General features: G+C 40.5%; 1 protein-coding gene across 7 annotated transcripts in view; it reads left to right on the top strand.

Moving 5' to 3' along the window:
* CDKAL1 (CDKAL1 threonylcarbamoyladenosine tRNA methylthiotransferase) overlaps positions 1–22,796 on the top strand; it is a 230,579-nt gene that overhangs the window by 23,013 nt on the left and 184,770 nt on the right. For all 7 annotated transcript variants that reach the window (XR_013394002.1, XR_013394004.1, XR_013394003.1 and 4 more), the window contains one exon: positions 18,070–18,154. Coding sequence is in view for 4 of the 7 variants with exons in the window: in XM_077933233.1 (XP_077789359.1) it covers positions 18,070–18,154 (85 nt within the window). In the remaining 3 variants the exon portion in view is untranslated. The remainder of the gene's footprint in view (positions 1–18,069; positions 18,155–22,796) is intronic.

Raw genomic sequence — 22,796 nt, 5'->3', positions numbered from 1 at the left:
ATCCCCCGATTGTGGGCTAGTGTCCCTAAGTGACCTGCTCCCTGCCAGGTCCTGCAAATCAGTTCTCTTATATACCTTATACTTTACAGATTGAGGTAAGTTTAACAATCTTAGTGCCTTGGCAGCATTAAGGGGCAAGATCTGCATAATTGCTAGCTCCTTCTCTCTCTTTGGTGCACTGTGTGCTTCTGTTGGATAACTTGCATCAAAGTTGAGAAGCAGTTAACTAATTTCGCTGTGAGGATTCCCTTCGCCTTTTGTCAAAAGATGAGGCATAATTAATCTTTCTGTGGGCTTGGTCTCTTGTTTTATATTTTTAGGAGGGGAGTACTTTTTGCTTTTGGTTGGAGGAGGATTTTATGAAGTGGAGGAGTTATTGGTGTAGTACCTCCAAACCAAGAGGGACGCGGGTGGCGCTGTGGGTTAAACCACAGAGCCTAGGACTTGCCAATCAGAAGGTCGGCGGTTCGAATCCTCACGACGGGGTGAGCTCCTGTTGCTCAGTCCCTGCTCCTGCCAACCTAGCAGTTCAAAAGCATGTCAAAGTGCAAGTAGATAAATAGGTACCGCTCCGGCGGGAAGGTAAACGGTGTTTCCGTGTGCTGCTCTGGTTCGCCAGAAGCAGCTTAGTCATGCTGGCCACATGACCCGGAAGCTGTACGCCGGCTCCCTTGGCCAATAAAGCGAGATGAGCGCCGCAACCCCAGAGTCAGCCACAACTGGACCTAATGGTCAGGGGTCGCTTTACCTTACCTCCAAACCATTACCTAGAACCTTCTTTTGTAGCTGTTCCAATCTTCACATTTCTGCATGGCTGGAGAAATAATTAAAGCTCTCAAGATTAAGAGGAATAATTAAACATATAAGGAGGAAAAAAATATAGCAAGCATTTTTTCCAGCTACCGTAATTTGCTCTTTCAAATGGAAATTATGTATGCAGAAAATTTTCAGTTATTTCTAACTACCTGAGGCAGCAAAATCTAAATCCAGGCAGTACATTCTTTTGGAAAGAGATTGCAAGTAACTGTCTTAGTAAAATATTACCTTAGCACCAGAACTTTTGGTTCAGCTTGCCTGTGTCTGCAGAGACAGAATTAACTGCAAACTGTATACACAGAGAGCTTTGTGGATGGTTGGAAGGTGTTAGCAGGTGATTGAATATCACCCAGCTGTCGGAAAAATGCAGCATCTGCCCAGCAAAAAAACAGGGACAGAAATGACTATACCAGCTATAATCAGAAATGCATGCATAGGAATATATTGGGAGGCCCTGAGAATCCTATAAAAGAAAGTACAGTACAGTAGGTATATAAAACATTTACCTACTACAGGAATCTCTCCAGAAATTTGTTTCCTGTGTAGCCATAGAACTTGCATTCAAACAAGGGCTATACAATAACAACTTCCTATTGTCCCTACTTAACACCTGCTCCTTCAAAGTCAAGCATGTTTTCCATGCAATGAATGTTTGGTCTGACAGAGCCATCCGTTATAATTGTTTCTGTTTGACCCAACCCATGCAAACTTACTTATGCAAACTTTCAATATTTTATACAAATCTGCAGCTTGGAATTTTAAAAACAGGGCAGGATTCTTTAGAACAATTTGCATAATGAGTTGGCTATCTGTTGCCAGGAGTTCAGATACTGATATGAAAAGGATTAACTTGCATGCAATTGAAAGGCTGTCAGTTGAAAATCTGTCAAGCCCTGTTCCCAGGATAAACCTGTTCATGGCTGTTTCCATGCACTTTGCATGTTAAATGTTGTCTTATGGGTAGCATAACCCCACACTATACTTGCAGTTACGAAATTTGCATAGTTTTTGCTTGCTTAGTGAAAAGAGCTTAATCCGGCCACAACTAAATAAGGGAGCTACTTTTGTTCATAATTGGAGATTTGTCAGTGCTTACAGAACAAAGATGAAAATGACCAACGTTTTTTCCTTGTATTGTAGCAACATTTTAAGGTTGAAAAAGAATAAAAGTATTCAGCAGATCTGACTGTTTGACCTTTCTGTTACACAAGTGTTTGGTGGAGGGCATATTTCCAAATGTAACATCTGCAGCCTCCAAAGGACATTATCTTTTGAAGTTTATGCTTGATGGCAGGAACAGAAAAGGCACAGGGCATGCACTACATTCCTTGTTCATTTCTTCTTCTCTCACCCTTTTCAATTTAGAGGGATTTCTGAGTGGCCTCCCCTTGTTACTTGCATTGCTGCTTATGATTAATTGTTATATGGCTTGTCAGCTACTGTTTAAAGCATTCACCTAGGGTTTTCTTGAGAGAAGAGAAAAATTGCCATGCTGTGGCCAGACCTTTGGTCAGCATAGCATTTCTTTTGCGGAGGGTGTCTAGATATCGCACAGATACCCCACACAGATTGTGATGGCGCTAGCCACCTTTTGACTTCAGAGAGATATAATCTCCTTGGCTGGAAATGCCCATTTGGCTGCCATACCTTTTAGCCATTAATAATATTGCTTTCAATAATCATGGGTTCTCCCCATTGTAGCTTTCATTATTGATTTCTTTGCCTGTATACTTATATATTTTATCCATAAAGTACTCAGAAAGCCAGCGGTAAATAGGGAATACATTTATTCTGCTGAGGTCCATGAAAACTGACTCTGTGTTGAGAACCGGGCCTTCGGTTTTTTTTAGCCTTTGTCTTAATATACAAGATCCCCTCTCCAAAAAGCATTTGGCTTTTGACCTTGAGTAGAATTTTCTGATTGAAAGAGCAGCTAAGATAAATGAAATACATCTTTTGGATTTAATTTTTTTTGTTAATAAATCACTATGAACAAAAAATAAACTTGTCAAAGAAAAATCTGACCCATGCTTTTTGGTATTTTGCTTTCCAGACAGCACAGGAGACCACAGTCACTTTTGTTTGGGCAAAACGGTAGTGCAACGTGTATTTTGTTAGAGATTGTGATGTGTGTAGGGTGTGTAAAGGGTTTCTAAAGAATTGCACTGTGGTGTGTGGATGTTGTTAAAATGCTTAGCATGTGGATGTCTTCCAAGTAAGGAATCAGCTTCAGGATATATGTAGTTGCAACATTACATGGATTGGTGGTAGGAAAAAGCAAATTAGATGCAACTTTGGTAACCAATTCCCGTTTTATTCTCACTGCAACCCTCCTCTCTAGTTATCTGTACAGGATGTTGCCCCGTCCTTTTGTGCCAGTAGGCAATGCAGAAAGAGAGAAAGTGTGTCATGCTAGTGTTACACATTGGTCAGTTTAGCTTAGTATAGTATACTCTGGCAGTGGTTTTTCAGAACATCAAGCAGAGGTCTTTCCAATTCAGTCTTGAGGTGCCAAGGTTTGAACCTGGAGCCTTCTGCATGAATTGGTGCTTGCTTCATTGGAGACCTGCACAGAATTATGATCCCTGAGATATGCAGAAAGCTGGAGGACCTGTATGGACCCTGAAAAGGTGGGGCACAGATCAGGCATATTCTTTTCAAGCTGGTCAATCTTCCCATGAGTTCAGCAGGACAGTCATTGGGGAGGAACTGGCTTGGAATGGAGGCAAACAAAAGTGTGCGGCCCCAAATAAGGTAATGACGGAGAAATATAGTAAGGCAAGCAACTGCCACTTGATGTCCTCAAGCACGCGCTCTTGAATATTTACATAGCTGCCTGAGGAAGCAAACAGAGAATTCAGGCCATGTCTGAAACTCAACTAACTGGCTCACTAGGCTGCCTGTGTTGCTCCTCCTTTCTGCATGAACTCACAAAACAGAACCACAGTCCTTAATTTTTTAAAACCTTTGTCCTCTTCCAGGGAGTCCTTGGATTTCTTTATTTTTAAAAAAGATTTGTATTTCACTTTTTTCCATCACTGAACCTAAAACAGTGCATAAGTGATTCCTGATGGTTTTTTATGGTGCTTTTTGTCTGCCAACCAGCTGGCACATAGGCACTGACTACTATTAGAGTGAATTATATTTTGATATACACATTTTTCATTTATATGAATGAAGATGTAGGTTTCAAGGGAGGTGGGCACACAACATTGTTTCATAATTTACATTGACAATAAAAGTATGTTTAAAAATATGGTCCCAAATCATAAATTGGTCCTGTGGAGCTATTGTAACAAAGTTACGGATAATAATTTTCCTTTTGCTCAATATGTCTATTAATAAATTGAAATGAAATGTAAATTTGGTTTGAACATTTTGTTGTTGTCCAGATTGCTAAATAACCTTTTCAGTTAGTTCAGCTGGAATGGCATTTCTAATTGCATGAAAATAATTAGCCCATATGGGTAAAAAGTCTGTCTTGAGGAGTATATCCTGCACATGCTTAATTGTCTTGCTTGTACCAAAACATGACTTACTGTGACAAGGAAAAATAGCATAGCAGAATTTTACACCTGTTCCTGCCCTATAATCAGAAATAAACCAGATTGTTTAGATGGTGGTACTTTAAATCTTAGCAATTTTAATATTTTATTTCTGTCATAGGACTTATACCATTGATCAGTCTGAAGGAATGTTTTGCCTCCTAAATTTGGCTTTGTTGACTAATGTAGTATCTGGACTGTTTGTACTTCTTGTTGAAGGAAAGTTCTATACTATGAAAAGCTGGATTTTGCCACCTTTTTATATTGTGTAAATTTGCACAACTCGTCATAATTTATGCCACAGATTTTAAGAATACAATTTTAATCTACTTTTGTAGATCATGAAAAGTGTCAAGGAACTATTAAGGGTAATCAAAACCTTTTCGGCCCACAGGAAATCTTACTCAGCCATCTTTGGTTTCTGAAACCTCATCTGGCGTTGCCCACACATTGTCAGTCATGAATTCATAGCCATAAGGGCTTTTTCAGGAAAAAAACAACAAGCTGAATTCTGCACCCAGTACCTTGTCACTTTCCTGTACTTCTTCAGAATCATTATTTACACTGTTGTGTAACTTACTCTGTATTGTAACAACTTTTTATTCTATTACAGTGGTACCTCTGTTTAAGAACAGTCCAGTTTACGAACTATTCAGTTTACGAACTCTGCAAAACTGGAAGTAGTCTTCCGGTTTGCGAACTTTACCTTGGTCTAAGAATGGAATCTGAACGGTGGAAGGGCACTGGCGGCGGGAGGCCTCATTAGGGAAAGTGCGCCTTGGTTTAAGAACGGTTTCGGTTTAAGAACAGACTTCCGGAATGGATTAAGTTCGTAAACCGAGGTACTACTGTAAATGCTTGTATATAGGCATGAATAAATAGCTGGGTATATTTTACTGTTGCTACCTTACAACCAGCAGGCAAAGTTGCCTGGAGAGAAATAATCAAGGCAAATAATCTGTGAAATACTATGCCAGATGTGCAAGTTTTCAAAGTTTGTTGATACTTATCTGTCACTCAAGCTTTATAAAATTGATCCTTGCAGAAGGGGAAGCAGTTCAGCTTGGGTGCCCTCTTCTTCTAAATAGTAAACAAAAAAACCCCAACAGCATGTGACTCAATAAGTCTGTTCCTATCTGCATTCAGATAGGTAATTTAGTAACCAAGTTTATTTTTAAAACTTCCAGGTAACGTTGCGTAACTGAGTGGGCGTAGAGTTCTGTTTCTACTTGTCTGTCAACAGAATACAATAAGACTATGGCATATTAATGTATCAGCCTTCGGTAATGAAGCATGCTAGAGAATCTTAACAGGTTTCTCACAGGCAGGATTTACTGGAACGGGTGTATAAACCATGGAGTCTGGCTTCCATAGAATAGGCTCCTAGCTAGCAATCTCCCCCCCCCCCCCTTCTTTTTTAAAGCAAGCTTGTAGTCCTTTGGCAGAGAAAAGCTTTAAAAGGTTAGGACAGTGTCTGCTAACTAAATTATGGCTGAAAGAAGTCCCAAGAAGAGTCCCCAAATGGAATCTATAAGCTTATCAGGTTTCGTATATTCTGTGTTTGGGGCATGGGGAACCATTTTTCTCACTTATATGAATTTGTCCAGAACATTTATAAAATGGTGAGCTCATGCCTACCCATAGATACAGAGAAGATTGGTGCCTTTCCATATCTATGAAATGAGAAAAGGTCGTTCATTTCTATTAACGTAGGAAGCTGCCTTAGTCAGGCCATTATTCCATCTAAAGCAGCACACAGACAAGCAATCGTTCTCCAGCATTTCTGGCAGGAGTCTCTCTCAGCCCTGCTTGGAAATGCCAGGGATTGAATTTGTAACTCTTTTGCATGCAGAGCATGGGCTTTGCCAGTGAGCCACGGCCCTTCCCATAACTAGGAAATAACTAGATCTGAGCATAACATCTAACACACTGTGCATGTACTTGTAGATAAAAACAATGGGTTGAATTTTTTAAAAGCATGAGTAGTAGTTCACACATTAGTACTGTTCAGCAAACTGTTGCCAACATTTTTGCACAAAGTAACTGGAGCTATGGCACATTATGCCTATGTCCATCGATATCTATACATGGGTTGCGTGTTGTTACCTATTGACGATGTCTTCACTTTTTTAGTGAGGGAATATTTGTGAAAGCGTAGGAGAATTCTAAGGGAGAAGATGGACTGCTCTTGCACAGTGCTCTTCCGCTAAGTTAGGAAGAGGACTTAAACTCAGATAAGGGTATCTTTGGACTCAGGCAATGTTTTGGATATGCTACAGATAACTCTTGTTTCTTTTCTTATCTCCAGTCTTGTACAGAAATAATTTGATAGGTGTATGAGAGAATTAATGGTTGTCCCACTTTCCTTTTAACATGTACACCCCATATTTCTGTAATCTGAAAAACATAAAAAAGCCCAGACTAAAAACTGAATACTGTAGTGATATAAGACCAGATTCTATTTGTTGTGCTCCTGTTACTCATTTTATCTGACTGGGAATTCTGTGACCCCTTGCAACATTTTCAGCTTCTGATTGGCCCCATGAAGGATAAAATAGTCCCATTGTTAATTGTCTGATGAGGCAAATTTTAATGCAGACAAATTAGGTTTTGCCCAAGCCGTTAGTAAGCGATAACAACTCCATAATTATCATTAACCCCTCATTTGTTTGCTCATTGATGTTTAAAAGTGTTAATGAGGTTGTGTTTCATCTCAGGATCAGTGATTAGCCAGCATGTTCAGGGCTTTTACCTATTGAAGTAAAAAGGTAGAGGGAACTGAGAAGTGACTGGAAGATGCTAGTGGTAACCTGTTGTAAATAAAGAACAAGAGATGTGTTTAGTCAAAACATTCCATAACATTTTGGCCATGGAAATAAGAGCTTCAAGCTAATCCAAGTTTTATGCAAATAATTAGTTGGTTGGGGTTTTGTGTGTGTGTACTCACTTAAAACTTTTATGCAAAAAAATACAGAATCCGTAATGTGTTCCTGTGCCATTCTCTTCCACTTAATGTCTGCTTTTAAAACAGTCTTAACTTGGGTTTTATCATATTAATTTGCATTCCATTATTCTTTTTGATCAACAAGAATGTTGGAAGGATAGCATTATTTCTTTCTCTTTTTGATATGGACCAGGAAATTCAGGTTCCTTTGTATATAACAAATTCTTTTTTTCCTACATGGAGAGGACTGAAGTGTAAGGGATTGCATTTTGTACAAGCAAACCAAAAGGAGTTTGTTCCTCATCTGAGGCCCTTCTTGATCTGCCTCTTCTGAGGGCATTTGGAAGTTGGCACCACGAGAACAGACCTTTTAAGTGGTGGTGCCTCACTTATGGAGCTTTAGACAAAATATTCATCTGGGAATGAACTCCCTGATCAACAATACTTTTAAGCTCTTTCCCTCAACTGGGCTAATCAAACTTTTCCCGATCTTGAGCTTATGAAAATGGAAATTGACAGAATCCACAGAGTCGCTCTGCCCAACCTGAAACAAGGGGGGGGGGGCATGAGATATTTTATTCTGCTTTGCTAGATATTCCACTTGAACAGATATCCTGAACTTTGGGAAGCTGTTTGATAAGGAGCTGCTGGTGGCAGCAAGTGACTCAAACGGGGAAATGGAGGGTATAAGAGAGGGCTATAACGCTGTGGCCTGGTCTCACTTTCCCAGGTGGCAGGTACCCAGAGTGGCTGGGTTATGGCTGTCATTTCTGAACAAATTTGTCTACTACTCTTAAGTACAGTATGGAGCATCTATTGAACACATAACTTCACCTCCAGTAAGAATCTAAGAGGGAAGCGCTGCAAATCTGTGGCACCCTAGAGATTGCTCCATGGACTAAACTCGTTAAAAGATGTTCCAACATAGTGTACCATTTGTTATTAAAGCAGAAGTCTTGTGCCCTGTTGTGGAGAACCCTACCTTGATTATTGCCTGTTCAGCATAAATAATAGCATCTGTGCACATCATATTGCAATAAAGAATTAGACAGGTGTGGGAGGAATTTGTCTCATTGACTTTTGTACTGGTTTATAACATTTGCATTCCTAAACCACTGCTCAGAACTCTTGCGACTTGCAGCAGATAGCTCAGTGGTGGATGAGATCAGCATTTTCTGAAACTGTACCTGTTAAAAAACAGTGCAGTATAACCCTCGCCAGCAGCTCTGAACGTCATTCTATCTATGTTGTGGTAGGTATGAAAGGATAAATGCCACAGTGTTGACAGTATCTGGATGTTAGTAAGGCCTATGTTTGTGAAACCAATTATGTGCATGATCTCAGTGCATTTCTTGCAAAAGCATATCTGTGCCGGTCTTGCTTCTGAGAAACCAGAAAACTGGTGTTTTGTTTTTAAATTGTTTATACAGATACCCCCTTTTTTCCATCAACCTTCCTAAAAATTGAGGCAGTCAAAAATAGACATGCCCCCCATCCCTCCGCAAAATGCTAGTATTTCTGAAAGTTTAAAATTGAGCTTGAATGCTATTGGAGATTTCAGGAAAGGGTAGATTTTTCTTCTCAAGGCAACTTTAATAAAAATAACATATGCATTAAATTAAATATATCAGGCACATCCAACTCTCAAGAGACTGTGATCTACTCCCAGTATAAAAAAAATCTGGAAGTGTTCTACCCATTGTCATTGGAGGGAGGAGGAGCGTGCGTGGGGTGTGTTGCTCAGAGTTGTTGAGCTTCTTTTGGGGAGGGTTGCCCTTAGTTGTTGAGCGTTTTTGGGGAAGCGTTGCTCAGAGCTGCTGAGCTTTATCTGGGGAGGGTTGCCCAGATCCTAACCCGCGCTGCCACTCGCTAGCATCACGCTTACTTGAGCTTGCTGCAGAGAACAGCAGCGGGGGGACCTGGCACCGGGGATGGGGAGCAACAACCTTCCTAGCCACCTTTATTTAATCCCGCAATCGATCAGGAGCACCTACGATCGACCAGCAACACCCCAGGATCTACCTGTCGATCCCGGTCGACCAGTTTAACATGTCTGAAATATATGTAGGGATACTGAGGTGGGCAGGATCCTGAAGTAACAAGGAGTAGATCCTGAGTCAAGCTGTCCATTATATGTACAGTGTGTGCAGAAGAAGATAATCCTGGAATTGGCATGCATTTCATCATATGTAGTATTGCTGTCCCTCACAATATCTTTAAAAAGTACAGTGGTACCTCGGGTTAAGTACTTAATTCGTTCCGGAGGTCCGTTCTTAACCTGAAACTGTTCTTAACCTGAAGCACCACTTTAGCTAATGGGGCCTCCTGCTGCCGGCGCGCCGCCAGAGCACGATTTCTGTTCTCATTCTGAAGCAAAGTTCTTAACCTGAAGCACTATTTCTGGGTTAGCCGAGTCTGTAACCTGAAGCATATGTAACCTGAAGTGTATGTAACCTGAGGTACCACTGTAATCAGAAAGGTTTGGACAGAAATAAGAGGTTGTGAATGTTGAATTGAAGCAAGAAATTAACATTTGTTAGTTATTCTGGTGAAATGTTAGCAAGTGAAATAATAAGCCATCAAAGAAGTCCACTCTTTGAAGATGCTAAACAATATTAACCTCTGTGTTAGGTTTAAAACTTCTGCATGATGACAGCCTTACATTTTTATGTTTATAGGAAAATATAATCTATCCTTCATCTGTACAGATACCATGGTGAAGTGAAATACACAAAACAAGTCATTCAGTAATGAATCATAAAATTACAACATAAAGGCATGTAAAAACAGCAGCAAAGTGAGTAGACCATCAACAACATAAAAACCTTCGAAGTGCTTGGATAAAAAAGTCTTAATCTGGTTCCAGAAAGATAACAATGTTAACAACACACTTCTAAGAAACTGCCCTTTTAAAATATGTGATTGTTGTGGGGGAAGCTTTTAAAAATGTCCAGCTCTCAAGGTTTCAGAACAGTTGGAAAATGTGATACTCCAGTGGAGTACTGAGTAACAAAATGTGTGCCTAACTTGATGAAGCGGTTTTATTATTCTATATATGTAATTGTTCCTTTCTCTAAAAATTTGGATATTGACCACTAGGGTTCACTCCAGGCTTTCAAACAGTCTTCCAAGAAAATGGTTTAAGCATACCTTTTTCTCGAGGTGCAGGTTTACATGTTGCTAACTTGTAAAGACTTGATATTCTATTTTGGTTTAGATCTTTGAACACAGATAAATATAAATGCCCCAGTCATGTGCTGTGAGAGAACAGCTGCAAAGGTGGTGGAGATACAAAATATACAAACACACAATTAAATTGTGATAATTGAAGATGTAAGATTAAAGTTAGCAATCAACATAAAAGGAAAGTTTTTGCATGGGCAGTTGTTTTTCCACTGCAATATTTTTAAAACTGTAGCTGTCAGTTTATTACAGCTGTTTTGCTGGTAGACTGTGATAGATGAAGCAATTAATGGATCCCTCCTATAGTTTCAGAATACTCTCAGGGGAATTTCACCAAGGATATTTCTCTCTTCTTTTTCTCCATAGCTTTACACTGCTTAAGAATTCTGCCATAATACACCCATGATCATTGCAATGCTCAAGTGACTTTCTACTTAAAAGAACATCTAGTCTGCCAGTGTATTTTGTCCTGGCTGCTCTTGTACTGTCATGTGCTCTCTCTGATTTTGTCTTATAAACCTAAGCAATAGGGATTAATTTTGAGGTGCAACAAAAGGAAAAAGTTGGCAGAGGCACAGGTGATCTTCTAAATATTGGTGATAGTAAAAGACTTGTAGTAATCATCGGTTTGGTTTAATTCAGGGATACGCAGAAAGTTTGTAGGCAACACTTCCTCCACAGGTTCTGATCTCTATTACTCCATTTAGTATAGCAAAGACCCAGAAGTTTACAGTGTATAGCCCAGTGAATTCTTGTTTCCCTATGTGATCATAATGTGCTGGCTATGCATGTGGGAGAATCTTCCTGTGTGGATCAGCCCAATGATGATGAATATTTAAGAGTCTACTTAATTTCAATTATTTGTTTGTTAATTTGATTAGTTCATTCAGTGACCTTTGACTTGGCAGAAGTCACTTAGATGCAGTATTTGTGTGATTAATATGACTGTGGAGACAGACTAGCTATGGCAGTCCAGCACACTAGTTAACTACTTTTTTTGAGTCCTGGTAGTGGAAGTTGTTTTATACACAACAGAAAACGCACCCCAAGCCTTTTCTTAACCTCGCCTTGTACATCTGACAAATGCAAGTGGACTGTTTACTTTCTACATAGAATCATAGGATTGTAGATTTGGAATGGCCTACCAGGGTCATCTAGTCCAACCACCTGCAATGCAGCAATCTTTTGTCCAATGTGGGCCTTGAACCCATGAGCCTGAGATTAAGAGTCTCATGTTCTACCAACTGAACTATTTCCCCTTCAAAATAATTTATTGATATTTCAAAAATGGTGCTATGTTGTTCTCTTGAATAAGACACTAATAGACTGTTTTAAAGCACAAAAGCATTATGATTCAAAACAATGTAAGCTAGGTGGTGTCAGGTCTGGAGTCAGATGCGGGTCAGCAAGCAAGAAGCAGAGTTTGTCAGAGAAATTAACTCTTTATTCAAAGAAACAGCATACAACTCAGCAACACTTTCCAGTTATTTTTGCCCTTATAGAGCAGTTGCCAGGACTGACAGTCCTCGCCTTCAACCTCATCTAAGGCTTCTCTTCTGCCAGATGTTTCCCAAGCAGTCTCAAACTGTGTCTAGGCATCTCTAATCTCTGTTCCACTCTACACTCTGCATATCCTTGGAGACGTGGTCCTCAGTACCCGCCCAGATGCCACGCTCTGAACTTTCACTGAATCCATCTCACCACCTCGCTGGTCAGTCAGTATCCCAGGAAGTCCACCATCATGACAAATGGGGAAAAGAATTTTGTCACAATAGGAGAGGCAGACTCCATGCAGCCTCTTCCCCCTCCTCCTCTGCTTCATCCTCTTGAGTCAGAACTGCTCCCTGTCACAGGCTCTCCCTGTTCACTGAATTCTGTTGCCTCTCAGCATCCAAAAACTCCTCCACTCTGAACTCTCCTGGATGTATAGCCCATCACTAATCCCCAGGCTCTGAGCCCTCCTCCTCTGGGATTTTCCTTGGGGGTTCCCCAGCTAGTGCCTCCCACAGCTCCTCATCAGCCCGCCAGTTCCTGACAGTTGGGTAAAGTGCATTGGAAGATGAGATGAGAGCGCTGTCATAGCTAATACATACCTCTTGCCATTCATTAAGAGGTGGGTGGGCTGCCCTATGACTTCTTTACAAGCTAGTCTTTTACATCAGCAAAAAGATCTGTACAGGTATTTGTCATTATTCTTATACCCATCCCCACCTGAAGCTATTTGGGACTTTTGAAGTATTGGCATACATATTGCATATTTTCAAGGAAGTAAACTTGCATCAGGTTTCCAAGGTCAATGAAAATGCAATAGAAGTGAGGGGATTCCAGTTTCTTACCTCATGCCTCCTTAGTAGAAGACACTGGAAGCAAGAGGGGAAAGACTATAGAGTCAAAGGCCTGCATAGTGCAGCTGACTATTTCCATGCCTTAAAACACTTCTATATAATTCAGCCATCCTTTTTCTGAGCATGATTCCCACAGCCCCCCAATTTATTTTGATAGTTGCTATTCCATACCCAACTTTAGTGACTGATAGAGACATAGGCGCCGACTCCATGGGGCTTGAGGGGGCCCGAGCCCCCTCAAAAATTCGTTTGGGGGGGCTCCGCCCCCCCAATAATCTCCGGCGCCCCTCCAGCAGAGCGCCATCGCCGCCCCTCCCCCAGCCCAAAATGCACAGGGAGGGGCGGGCTGCATGCCTCCTGCCCTCCCTCCCGAGCAAAAGCTCCACCCAATTTCCTTTGGAGCTGATTAATAGGCGCAGCACGCTCTCCCCTATTCGCTCACGAGGAGGCGGCGCCACTTTATTTGCATATTCATGAGCTTATTTATTATTCATGAGCTTTCCCGGGCCCCCCCAATATTTTTTATAAGTCCGCGTCCCTGGATAGAGATGAAACTACTCAAGAGGGAGTGGAGAGGACCAGCTCACAGCTTTAATAAAAGCTTATTGGTGTCTGTTATTAGAAGGCTTTGTACCCACAAGACATCCATTAAGAGTACTCTTAGCTTTAATTTCTGATGCACTCATTTTGAAACTTTCTCAAGCAATTCTATTCACTTAATATCTTAGGCTGGGAGATAACTGCTAAGCACTGCAAGGCTTTAATGTGACTTCTGGGTATGAAACCTTCAGCGCTGGTATCTCTGAGTTTTCAGAAGACAGATACAGTAACAAATGGATAAAGTATGAAGGTAATTCTGTGAAAGTCAATAACTAGCTGGAAGCTACAATTTAATAAGTGTTTGGACATATCTGGCTCAGATAAGTTTTCTATATTTTAGCCCTCTCTCTGTTAAAAGTGATAGATGTAGCTTAAATCCAGACTCCATGTGGGATTAGATGTCAGGGGAAATAAGTGGAAGCAAGGCATTTGAAATCAATATATTGCCTCTGGGTGCAACATAATACAGACAAAAGTTACAGAAATATAGGCTGGGAAATAGGTATTAGAACAGAATATGTTTTAGTTTATAAGCTGACCTTGGCTCTTGTGAAAACGTATGTATGGAAATCAGTGGGAGACTTTAAAAACTGCAAGTCAGCTTGTATGGGAGTAGAAAGGAGCCATGTCAGATGAAATCTGAAGTTTTAAAAAGTAGGAGCTCTTTTTTTGTAGCACAACATGAAATAGGTTGTAAGCTGTTTATGCTTGCCAAATCACACGAAAATCTCTTAATAATAATAATAATAATAATACATTTGGTGTGATCTGAGTTTTCCCATACTCCTTTTGATTCATGGGTGTAATTCTCTGTATCTGTGCAGATCTCACTGCAGGATAGTGATACCTCTATTATAATGCATGACCCATTTTGAGGAGGCCAGTTTGGGTGGTAAAATAGGCTTCTAGTCCTTTCTGGAAGCTGAGAAGCTGATCATCCATGACCTAGAAGAGATTAAAAACTGGAAATGATGCCTGAATCAGTTCAGCTGCCAAGGATCAGGTGTCCTATAGCAAAGACACTTACTTTAAAAGTAACTTTTATTAGGTTTTCAAGAATATGTGAATACAAAAGCAGAAGTAGTTACCTGTTGAATAAAGCATGCTGTTGCATTATTATACTTCCCCCTGTCAGCAAACAAACATACACAGACCCACTATAACAAATGAACAAACTTAATAATTGAAACAAAACTGGTAAAGAAACTTCTTAAAAATAGACAGCCATGGCACATTAAGGAGAGGTATTAGCATTATCTAAGCATTTTGCATATTGTCTTAATTCATTGAAAACAGGGTTACAGTGGGCTCTGTTTTCACTAGATACTTGTCATAAGTTAAATTTCAGTCATTTCATACTCATTTCTACTGTCTGTTTTGCCTGAACGAGGTCATAAAAGTTCAACTTCTCTTTACACATCCCCACTTTGCCCCTGATGCTAAGACAATGCTGCTTCAGGGTGGAGGCCTGTATCTATATTCTTAAAAGAACATTGATATAAACAGAAAGGGCTAGCTAGAAAACCAAAGTGTAAATATTTTGATCCTTTTTGTGGATATTTCTATTGCTTACTCAGTGTTTTACCAAATTTCCTTGTGTTTTAATTGCATAATGGTGAGTATTTGTGCTTTTCAGAGCCTCCTAGTATTTTGAAATTGTTCAGAAGTTTCCATGACCTTTTGAATTTCTTTGGTGTTGGTGTTTTACAAATGCATGATAGATGTTGCGGTTTGTGCAGTATTTGTTTCTTGGAGAAGGCAAACTGAAGCTAAAAGTCATTGTTTTGAGTTGTTTGTAAGCTGAACAGTGTTAATTTAGTATTATTGTTGGATTCCTTGTATCCAATATGGTTTACAGAAATGCTGTTTGTGGTAGCAAATATTTTTAGGACTGGAGCATAAGGGAAATTTTGAACAGCTAAACAGTTCATCTTAATCCTTAAAAACAACATATGTGAGTTGATCCAAAAAGAGCTGACATTAAAATAGTTCCAGTGCAGGATCATTGCGCACAAATGTATTATGTTTTAGCACTCCCACAAATGTATACACAAATATATACAACCACACACAACATTTACCAGCTTTCAGTTTCTCCCCGGTGTTGAATTCCAAAAATATGCATGGTGTAGGATTAAAGTTCAGATAAAACTAACCACACAACCTGGCCATCTTGCTCCTGTAAATGGGCAAATGTCCTTTTAATTACATTGCCATCCATACAAAAATAAAAGATGTTTGTATCTTTTACCCAGTTCTTTCAACTGATAGAAACCAGTAGGGTTTGTTAACTCCCCACTGCCCACAATCCAGCTGTCCCACCATGCATTCAGTGTATAGTATACACTGCTCACTATATGCATTATTATTATTATTATTATTATTATTATTATTATTATTATTATACGGGGTGAGGCAGGATGGAAGAATATGGAAGAAAAGCCCTGTTGATTCAGGCCAAGGACCCTATCTGGTGTAGCATTCTGCTTTCATAGTGGCCAACAAGATGCCTATGGCAAGCCAGCAAGCAGGATACGAGCTCAACCTCCCCACTTGTGATTTCCTGTAGCTGGTATTCAGAGGCAAATTTCCATAGACACTAGAGGCAATAAACAGCCATCCTAACTAGTAGTTCTTCATACCTTTATCCTCCATGAATTTATCTAATGCACCTTTAAAGCCATCCAAGATGGTGGCTATTGCTATATGCGAGAAGTGAAGTTACAGGGAGCCAAGCAAAGGACCTTCTCGACAGTGGTGCCCACCCTGTGGAACACTCTCCCATCAAATGTCAAGGAGATAAAGAACTACACAACTTTTTAGACGACATCTGAAGGCTGTCCTATAATAGGAAGTTTTTAATGGTTGATGTTTTATTATGTTTTTGTAGGTGTTGGAAGCCTCCCAGAGTGGTCAGGAATATTATTATTATTATTATTAATAATAATAATAATAATAATAATAATAATAATAATAATAATAATATTATTATTATATCTTGGGGGAACAAATACCATAATTTTAACTGCTGTGTGAAGGAGTACTTTCTTTTGGCTGTCTGAATCTTCCAACATTTAGATTCATTGGATGGCCCCAGAAGTAAGTTTTTCTCCTGATCTCAATCCACTTTTCTCACATCATGCATTAATTTATATACCTCTATCTAGTCCCCACTTCCTCATCTTCTTCCCCCCAACTAAAAATCTTCTAATGTTGCAACTTCATACTGGAATAGTTCCAGCCTCTTGATCATTTTGGTTTCATCTTTTTAAAACCTTTTTGAGCTCTACTCTGTCCTTTTTGAGGTTAAGCAGCAGGAATCCTAATGTGGTTGCACCATAGATTTGTATAACAATATTATAATATTGGCAGTTTCATTTTTGTTCATTTTCTTAAACAGCAATAACTTGGCACTTTTAAAAGACAAAAATTGCCCACTCACTGTTTACCCCCAATCCCCAGGTCCTTTATAAACGGGTTAAAAGCAAAGGTCCCACTACTGATCCATGAGGAGCTTCACTTGATGTGACTGACCCAATGATTGCTCCTAATACATTAGTATTCAAACACCTGCCATGCTACTGCCAGCTCTTCAGTTCTGCTCTTAATAGGAACCTACCCTCAGTATTAAACTATCACTTTCCTAATATATACAAAAGAAGCTACAGCTAAATTATTGCATTTTATTAGAGTTTTTGACATGGCCACACTTGTGTCTCCTTGACCTTTGTTAAAACAACAGCTGTGGTGCTTTTAAAAACAACAGTTAGAATGAGGGACACCTTTAAAATATTTGTTATTCTAGTAGAGAACAAATGGGCAAGTTTGAACATTTCAGCCATGTGTGTGGGTGCTAATTGTCTGGTTGGGATATTCACCCATACTTCTCTGTGCTATGGTATTGCACTGTCAGAAGTTAAACCTTGTGTTGCAATGTGTGTGTAGAAATAGTGTGAGAGAGAAGGTAATTGTATTTAGACACTGAGAATGCACTTCAGGAAGAATCAGAATTTGGCACATGAGAAGAACGGGGTTATCTGGTATATAGAAATGGGTGAAAACACAGGTGTGATATGTGATAATGAAATGCTGTATACTAGATATGAGGGATCTTGGAGCCAAGGGCTGAATCCAGGCTTCTCCTAACCAACTCTCAAGGCTTTCTCTCCATTCTTTTGCCTGACTGGAATGTGAACTGTGATAATGGCTCTTGCTTGCTTAGATGGATAGAGGGGTGTGGGTGTGGAAGTGGGTATGTAGAAACCTCTGACATCTGTGTGACCAGAATATTAGCCTGCTATACAAAAATCACAGTGACATCTGTTGTCCTGTCTACCACTGACACCTGGCACCCAGTAGGTTGTCTGTGAAAGAACATTGCTGTAAGGTTCCTCATCCCTGCTCTGTATGGTATTGATTGATCAGGTTGTCCATCTCATGAGCCTTAAATAGTTGTATATGAAACCTCCTCCCTGCACCGGAATCTAATTTTTAAAAATATGTTAATGCTGATTATGAACAATGTCGTACTCATGTTTTTCTGGTAGCTGTTCTCATTTGTTAAAGGGTTAAATCCAGTCCTATAGAAAACTCATGATAAAATTCTAATTGCTCAATATATATTTCTGTCTTCCAGACAATGCTGCAGAAGCTGATCTGTGGCTCCTGAACAGCTGTACTGTTAAAAGCCCTGCTGAAGACCACTTTAGGAACTCAATTAAGTAAGTTGCTCTCTTGGAAAAGAAAATATGTTGCATTTGTCGGTGAACAATCGTTGTTTCAGAGAGACCCCCTTATAATCTAGAACTGTAACTTGACTCTGTGCAAAACAGGGTGGGGTCTATTTAGAACATACAGAATACCTTTTTGCAGTATTATACAGGAGGACTGATAGAGTTGAACTGTGGAAGTAGCATCTAATCCATGTAGTCATTGCCTTGAATAAAACACTGTAGTCTTGCTTGCTTGTTCACTTAGAATATGTGTGTACTTACTTGGTGCTATTTTTGGTAATCAATGAGCTGCAGGTACTCATATCTTCCAAGTGTTGTGGTTGCTATGGGCAGCAGCAACAAAAAGAGAGGTGACAGTACTCTGTACCGATGAGCACCATCACAAACAAAAGCACTTTGTGTATTACAATTTTTCTCTAATAATAATAATAAGTCCTCACAGCAGCCTGCAGTTATGGTTTTCACATTATGACTCAATGAGATAACTTACAGGGCCAACCTACTTAGTTTCCGCAATAGAACAGCATCATTTTATCTCTGACCACTTTTTTAATTATATGCTGCTTCTTGTGGTTTAACTTTTGTTTAATATAGCAGGAGCAGAGCCCGTTCTGGCTACCTTGATTGCCATTCTAAGGCATGGCTAGGGAACCGGTAGTCCTCCAGGGAACCTTGACTCCAGCTCCCATCACTCCTGACCATTGGCTGTCAGGTTCGGGGCCATCCGTACTTGAAGGGCTTCTTTCTCCTGCATGAAACTGTAGATTGTATTTTTGTGCTGCCTTGTGAGTAGGCATGAGTTTTGCCTGCTTGCCAGGCATGGGAGTCAACCTTTAGCCTTCACAACAAAAACCACTAATTGTGGCTTCAAGTGAATTAATGTGGTCACATCAGCTTTGGGTCTACGTGTAGTTTCCCAAAATTTACACAACATTGAACTTGGCCTGTGCTACACTTTCTTCGTAACTGCTTCTAATGCCGATTTATTTATTTGTTAAGCATACAGCTTCCCATCACACCACCCAAGAAATGGCATGTTATGATTTTAGTAGAGCCTTGTTGATCTCTTGATTATTGGTAGATAGGACTGAGAATAGGTGGAATTTGACTCATGTGTCCAGTGTAAACTAAAAATGTTGCCTGTTAGGTAAAGATCTTGTCTTTATGTAAACTTCCATGTGATTGTTTTGTAATCAAAGTTTTAGTATAGTGTGCAGAATGGCATCTACTGAAACTGAGCATGACCTAACCTTATAATTATAGCTAAGCAGCTAGTGTGCTCAGAAGAATAAAGCAGAGGGTCATATTGGTGCTTTAGCTAGCAGATTAACAGAGATTCCTCCTCTACCTTTCATTGGGCTGGTTTGTTAGCAAGAATTAACTGTATTGAGCCTTGGGCTCGAGTCCTTCTCTCTTGCTCCGCCCCCCCCCTCCCGCCGACATAACTATGATGTGAGATATGAAAGCTTTTGCTTCTATTTTACATTAACCACAGTTTGCCATGTTTAGTAATAATGAGCCATTTCAAACCATAGGTATTGAAGCTGGCTTGTTTCAACTAGCCTTAGTTAATAGTCATCACAGTTTAGGGTAGATGTGGTAAACCTGTGGCCTGCTAGCCTGGTGAAGCTTGCCGAACCCTTTCAAGCTGCCAGCCAGCTTTCATCTCCTTTCTCATTGTGTTGCTGGTATGGGAGGAGAGGTTCAGTTATACGATTCTATGTTGCAATGGGAAGGAAAACCCCTGAGAGAGATGCTTGTGGTGTATGCCCAGGTGAGTAAGTGTGTGAGAGAGAGCATGCTATGTCTGAGTGTATGTCTGGTCTGCATATGTGGAGAGTGCATGTTTCTGCATATGTGGTATGTGTGGGTTGTATGTGGCGATGCACATAGGTGAAAGTTCAGGAGAAACTTTGGTCATGACCATTGTGGGCAGGTGGCCCTCAGACTGAAAATGTTGGCCACAATTGGTTTAGAGTTCTGAATGTAGTTGTGTGTTCACTGTAGACTGAAGCACCGGCAGCCTGGCAATGGTACCTCTTATTTTGCCAAGAAAAACCTAGTTTACTAAACACCAGCTATTAATCTGCTGTTAGGCAAATAATAATTGGTGGGCTACTCAATTATCCTCGTAACAGAATACTTATAAGTTTAGCTCCAGCTGTTACAAGTGATAGCTTTTGACAATAATCTTTGTGTGCATTGAAGAAGAGAGGTGAAAATGAACTTTCCCTCAGTCATCGCAGCTTCTTTTTATGTCTTTATAAGAATGTGATGCTTATTGGGACTGAATTGTGCTCCACAGGATTATACAGTGACCTGTTTCTTGTGGAAAAGAGAATATACTTCCCTTGTGCTGAAACATCTGCACTGACATCCTGTTTGCCTCCAGGTGCAATTCAGAATGTTAGTTTGACATATAGAGCACTAGATGGCCTTGGGACAAGGATATCGAAAGGACCCTTTCCTCCTTTCCCAACTTGTTTGTTCACTCAGATCATAGTTTGAGGCCCTTCTCAGTCTACCACCACTTTCTAAGGTTAGGTGAGTGGTACTAGGGCCTTTTCCTGGACAGCAGCCTCTCTTAGGAACACCCTCAACAGGTATATTTCTTTAAAATATTTAAAATATTTTTTCTCTTGGGGAAAAAATGTTTTTCTTTTGGAAAACTTGAGGCAGTTTTATGTGTAAAATGCCATTATCAGTGCAAAAAAGCTGCTGCTATTTTGAGGGTCGAAGCTGCAGGATCTACCTTAAAAACCCTGCTTTCCTGCTTGGCAGGGGGTTGGACTCGATGGCCCTTGTGGTCTCTTCCAACTCTATGATTCTATGATTCTATGATTAAACCCCTCCTTTTCCCTTGATGGTATGCAATTCTCATATAAAGCACGTAATTTATAGAGTGCTTTAGAGGGTTCACAGTGCTTCATACGTATCACAGTATTTTAAATTCTTACAATAATCTGTTAAGATAAATCAGTACTAGGGACTGAAGCTGAGAGTATCCTCCATAAAGCACATAGTAAGTATATAGTAGATAGAGGTGAGATTCAACTTGAGGACTTCCTGAAATCTAATTTTGGCTGCAATCCTAACTGGTCTTATCTGGGAGGAAGCCCCTTTGAATTCAAAAGGTCTTAGTTTTGAGTAGACATAGTTAAGATTGTGCTGTTAGTCTCTGTGTTACCAGCTCTCATTATAATGTTTAAGGTGCAACTTGAATGACTTTTGGAAAGGAAAACAGAATCTGTGTTGCAGAATTATTCATGCTGTTTAATGTTTAACATCCTAAAAATCACTTGACTGTATTTCAAGAATAGAGCCTTTGAACTGTGATGTTGAGCTCTATTTTGAGGTTATGTTAATTGTTAATGTGTAAGAATGCAGGACAAAGGTTAACATATTTTGCAAAAGTGTCGCTGCAGAAACACTTGGTAGGAGGTGTGGCAGTCTGGGATCTTGTGTGTACATAAAAACGTTGGTAGTCCTTAGCTAATAAAATAAAATCACTAGTCCCTTTGTCCTCACATAGCTTTTTATTTTAAAAAATAACTTATTCTTGGGTTTTATAAACAGGGATTGTAGGAATAATAGGTAAAGGTAAAGGTACCCCTGCCCGTACGGGCCAGTCTTGACAGACTTTGGGGTTGTGCGCCCATCTCACTTAAGAGGCCAGGGGCCAGCGCTGTCCGCAGACACTTCCGGGTCACGTGGCCAGCGTGACAAAGCTGCATCTGACGAGCCAGCGCAGCACACGGAAACGCCATTTACCTTCCCGCCAGTAAGCGGTCCCTATTTATCTACTTGCACCTGGGGGTGCTTTCGAACTGCTAGGTTGGCAGGCGCTGGGACCGAGCAACGGGAGCGCACCCCGCCGCGGGGATTCGAACCGCCGACCTTTCGATAGGCAAGCCCTAGGCGCTGAGGCTTTTACCCACAGCGCCACCCGCGTCCCTTGTAGGAATAATAAATGATACTAATAAATAGACAAAGTTTTCTATGCCATTTGTTGTTGGCATCCATCTGTCTTGAGAGACAATGGAGTGTGCCTCCAGGGGTGAAGTCAGAACATTGTGTTAGCCGCACCGAAGTGTCCTCCTCAAGGCGCTAGCCTGTGCAGTGTGTATGGAAGTATTGGGCTGCCCATATGACAAGACAAGCCACACTGAAAGCCTCAAAGAAAAGCTGAGCAAGACTTTTGGCACCAGGTTGGCTGCAGGAGCTGCTGGAAGGAGGCATAGAAGGCACCATCTTAGGGATTTCACTCTGGATTTGTGTAGGGTTTACTCCTTAGCTGTTTCTTCTCCCGAAGATAGTCCACAAGGTAGCAGAGATTTAGGACCAGAGTTTTTCTTCTCCTTGATGGTCTACCTTCCCCGGTTGACCATCCCCATCTGTCCCTCATTCCCTCTACAGCAGGTGCAGCAACTGCCTTGTTGATGTTGGACCCACTATGGGTCTTGTCCACTCAATCTGCTGGAGCTTGTCTTCTCATGCTAGGGAAGCCCCTAACACATTGAGGGCTACCCTCACCTGGTTTAGCTGGCCAGTAGAATCCATTTACTGGGATGTGGCCGCTGTCACATACTGACAGCTTCTAGGAGCCACAGGTGGTAGCTGAGTGCAGGAT

The sequence above is a fragment of the Podarcis muralis genome, chromosome 8 (assembly GCF_964188315.1).
Source record: "Podarcis muralis chromosome 8, rPodMur119.hap1.1, whole genome shotgun sequence".
Lineage (NCBI taxonomy): Eukaryota > Metazoa > Chordata > Lepidosauria > Squamata > Lacertidae > Podarcis > Podarcis muralis.
This window is presented reverse-complemented; position numbering and strand designations above follow the sequence as displayed.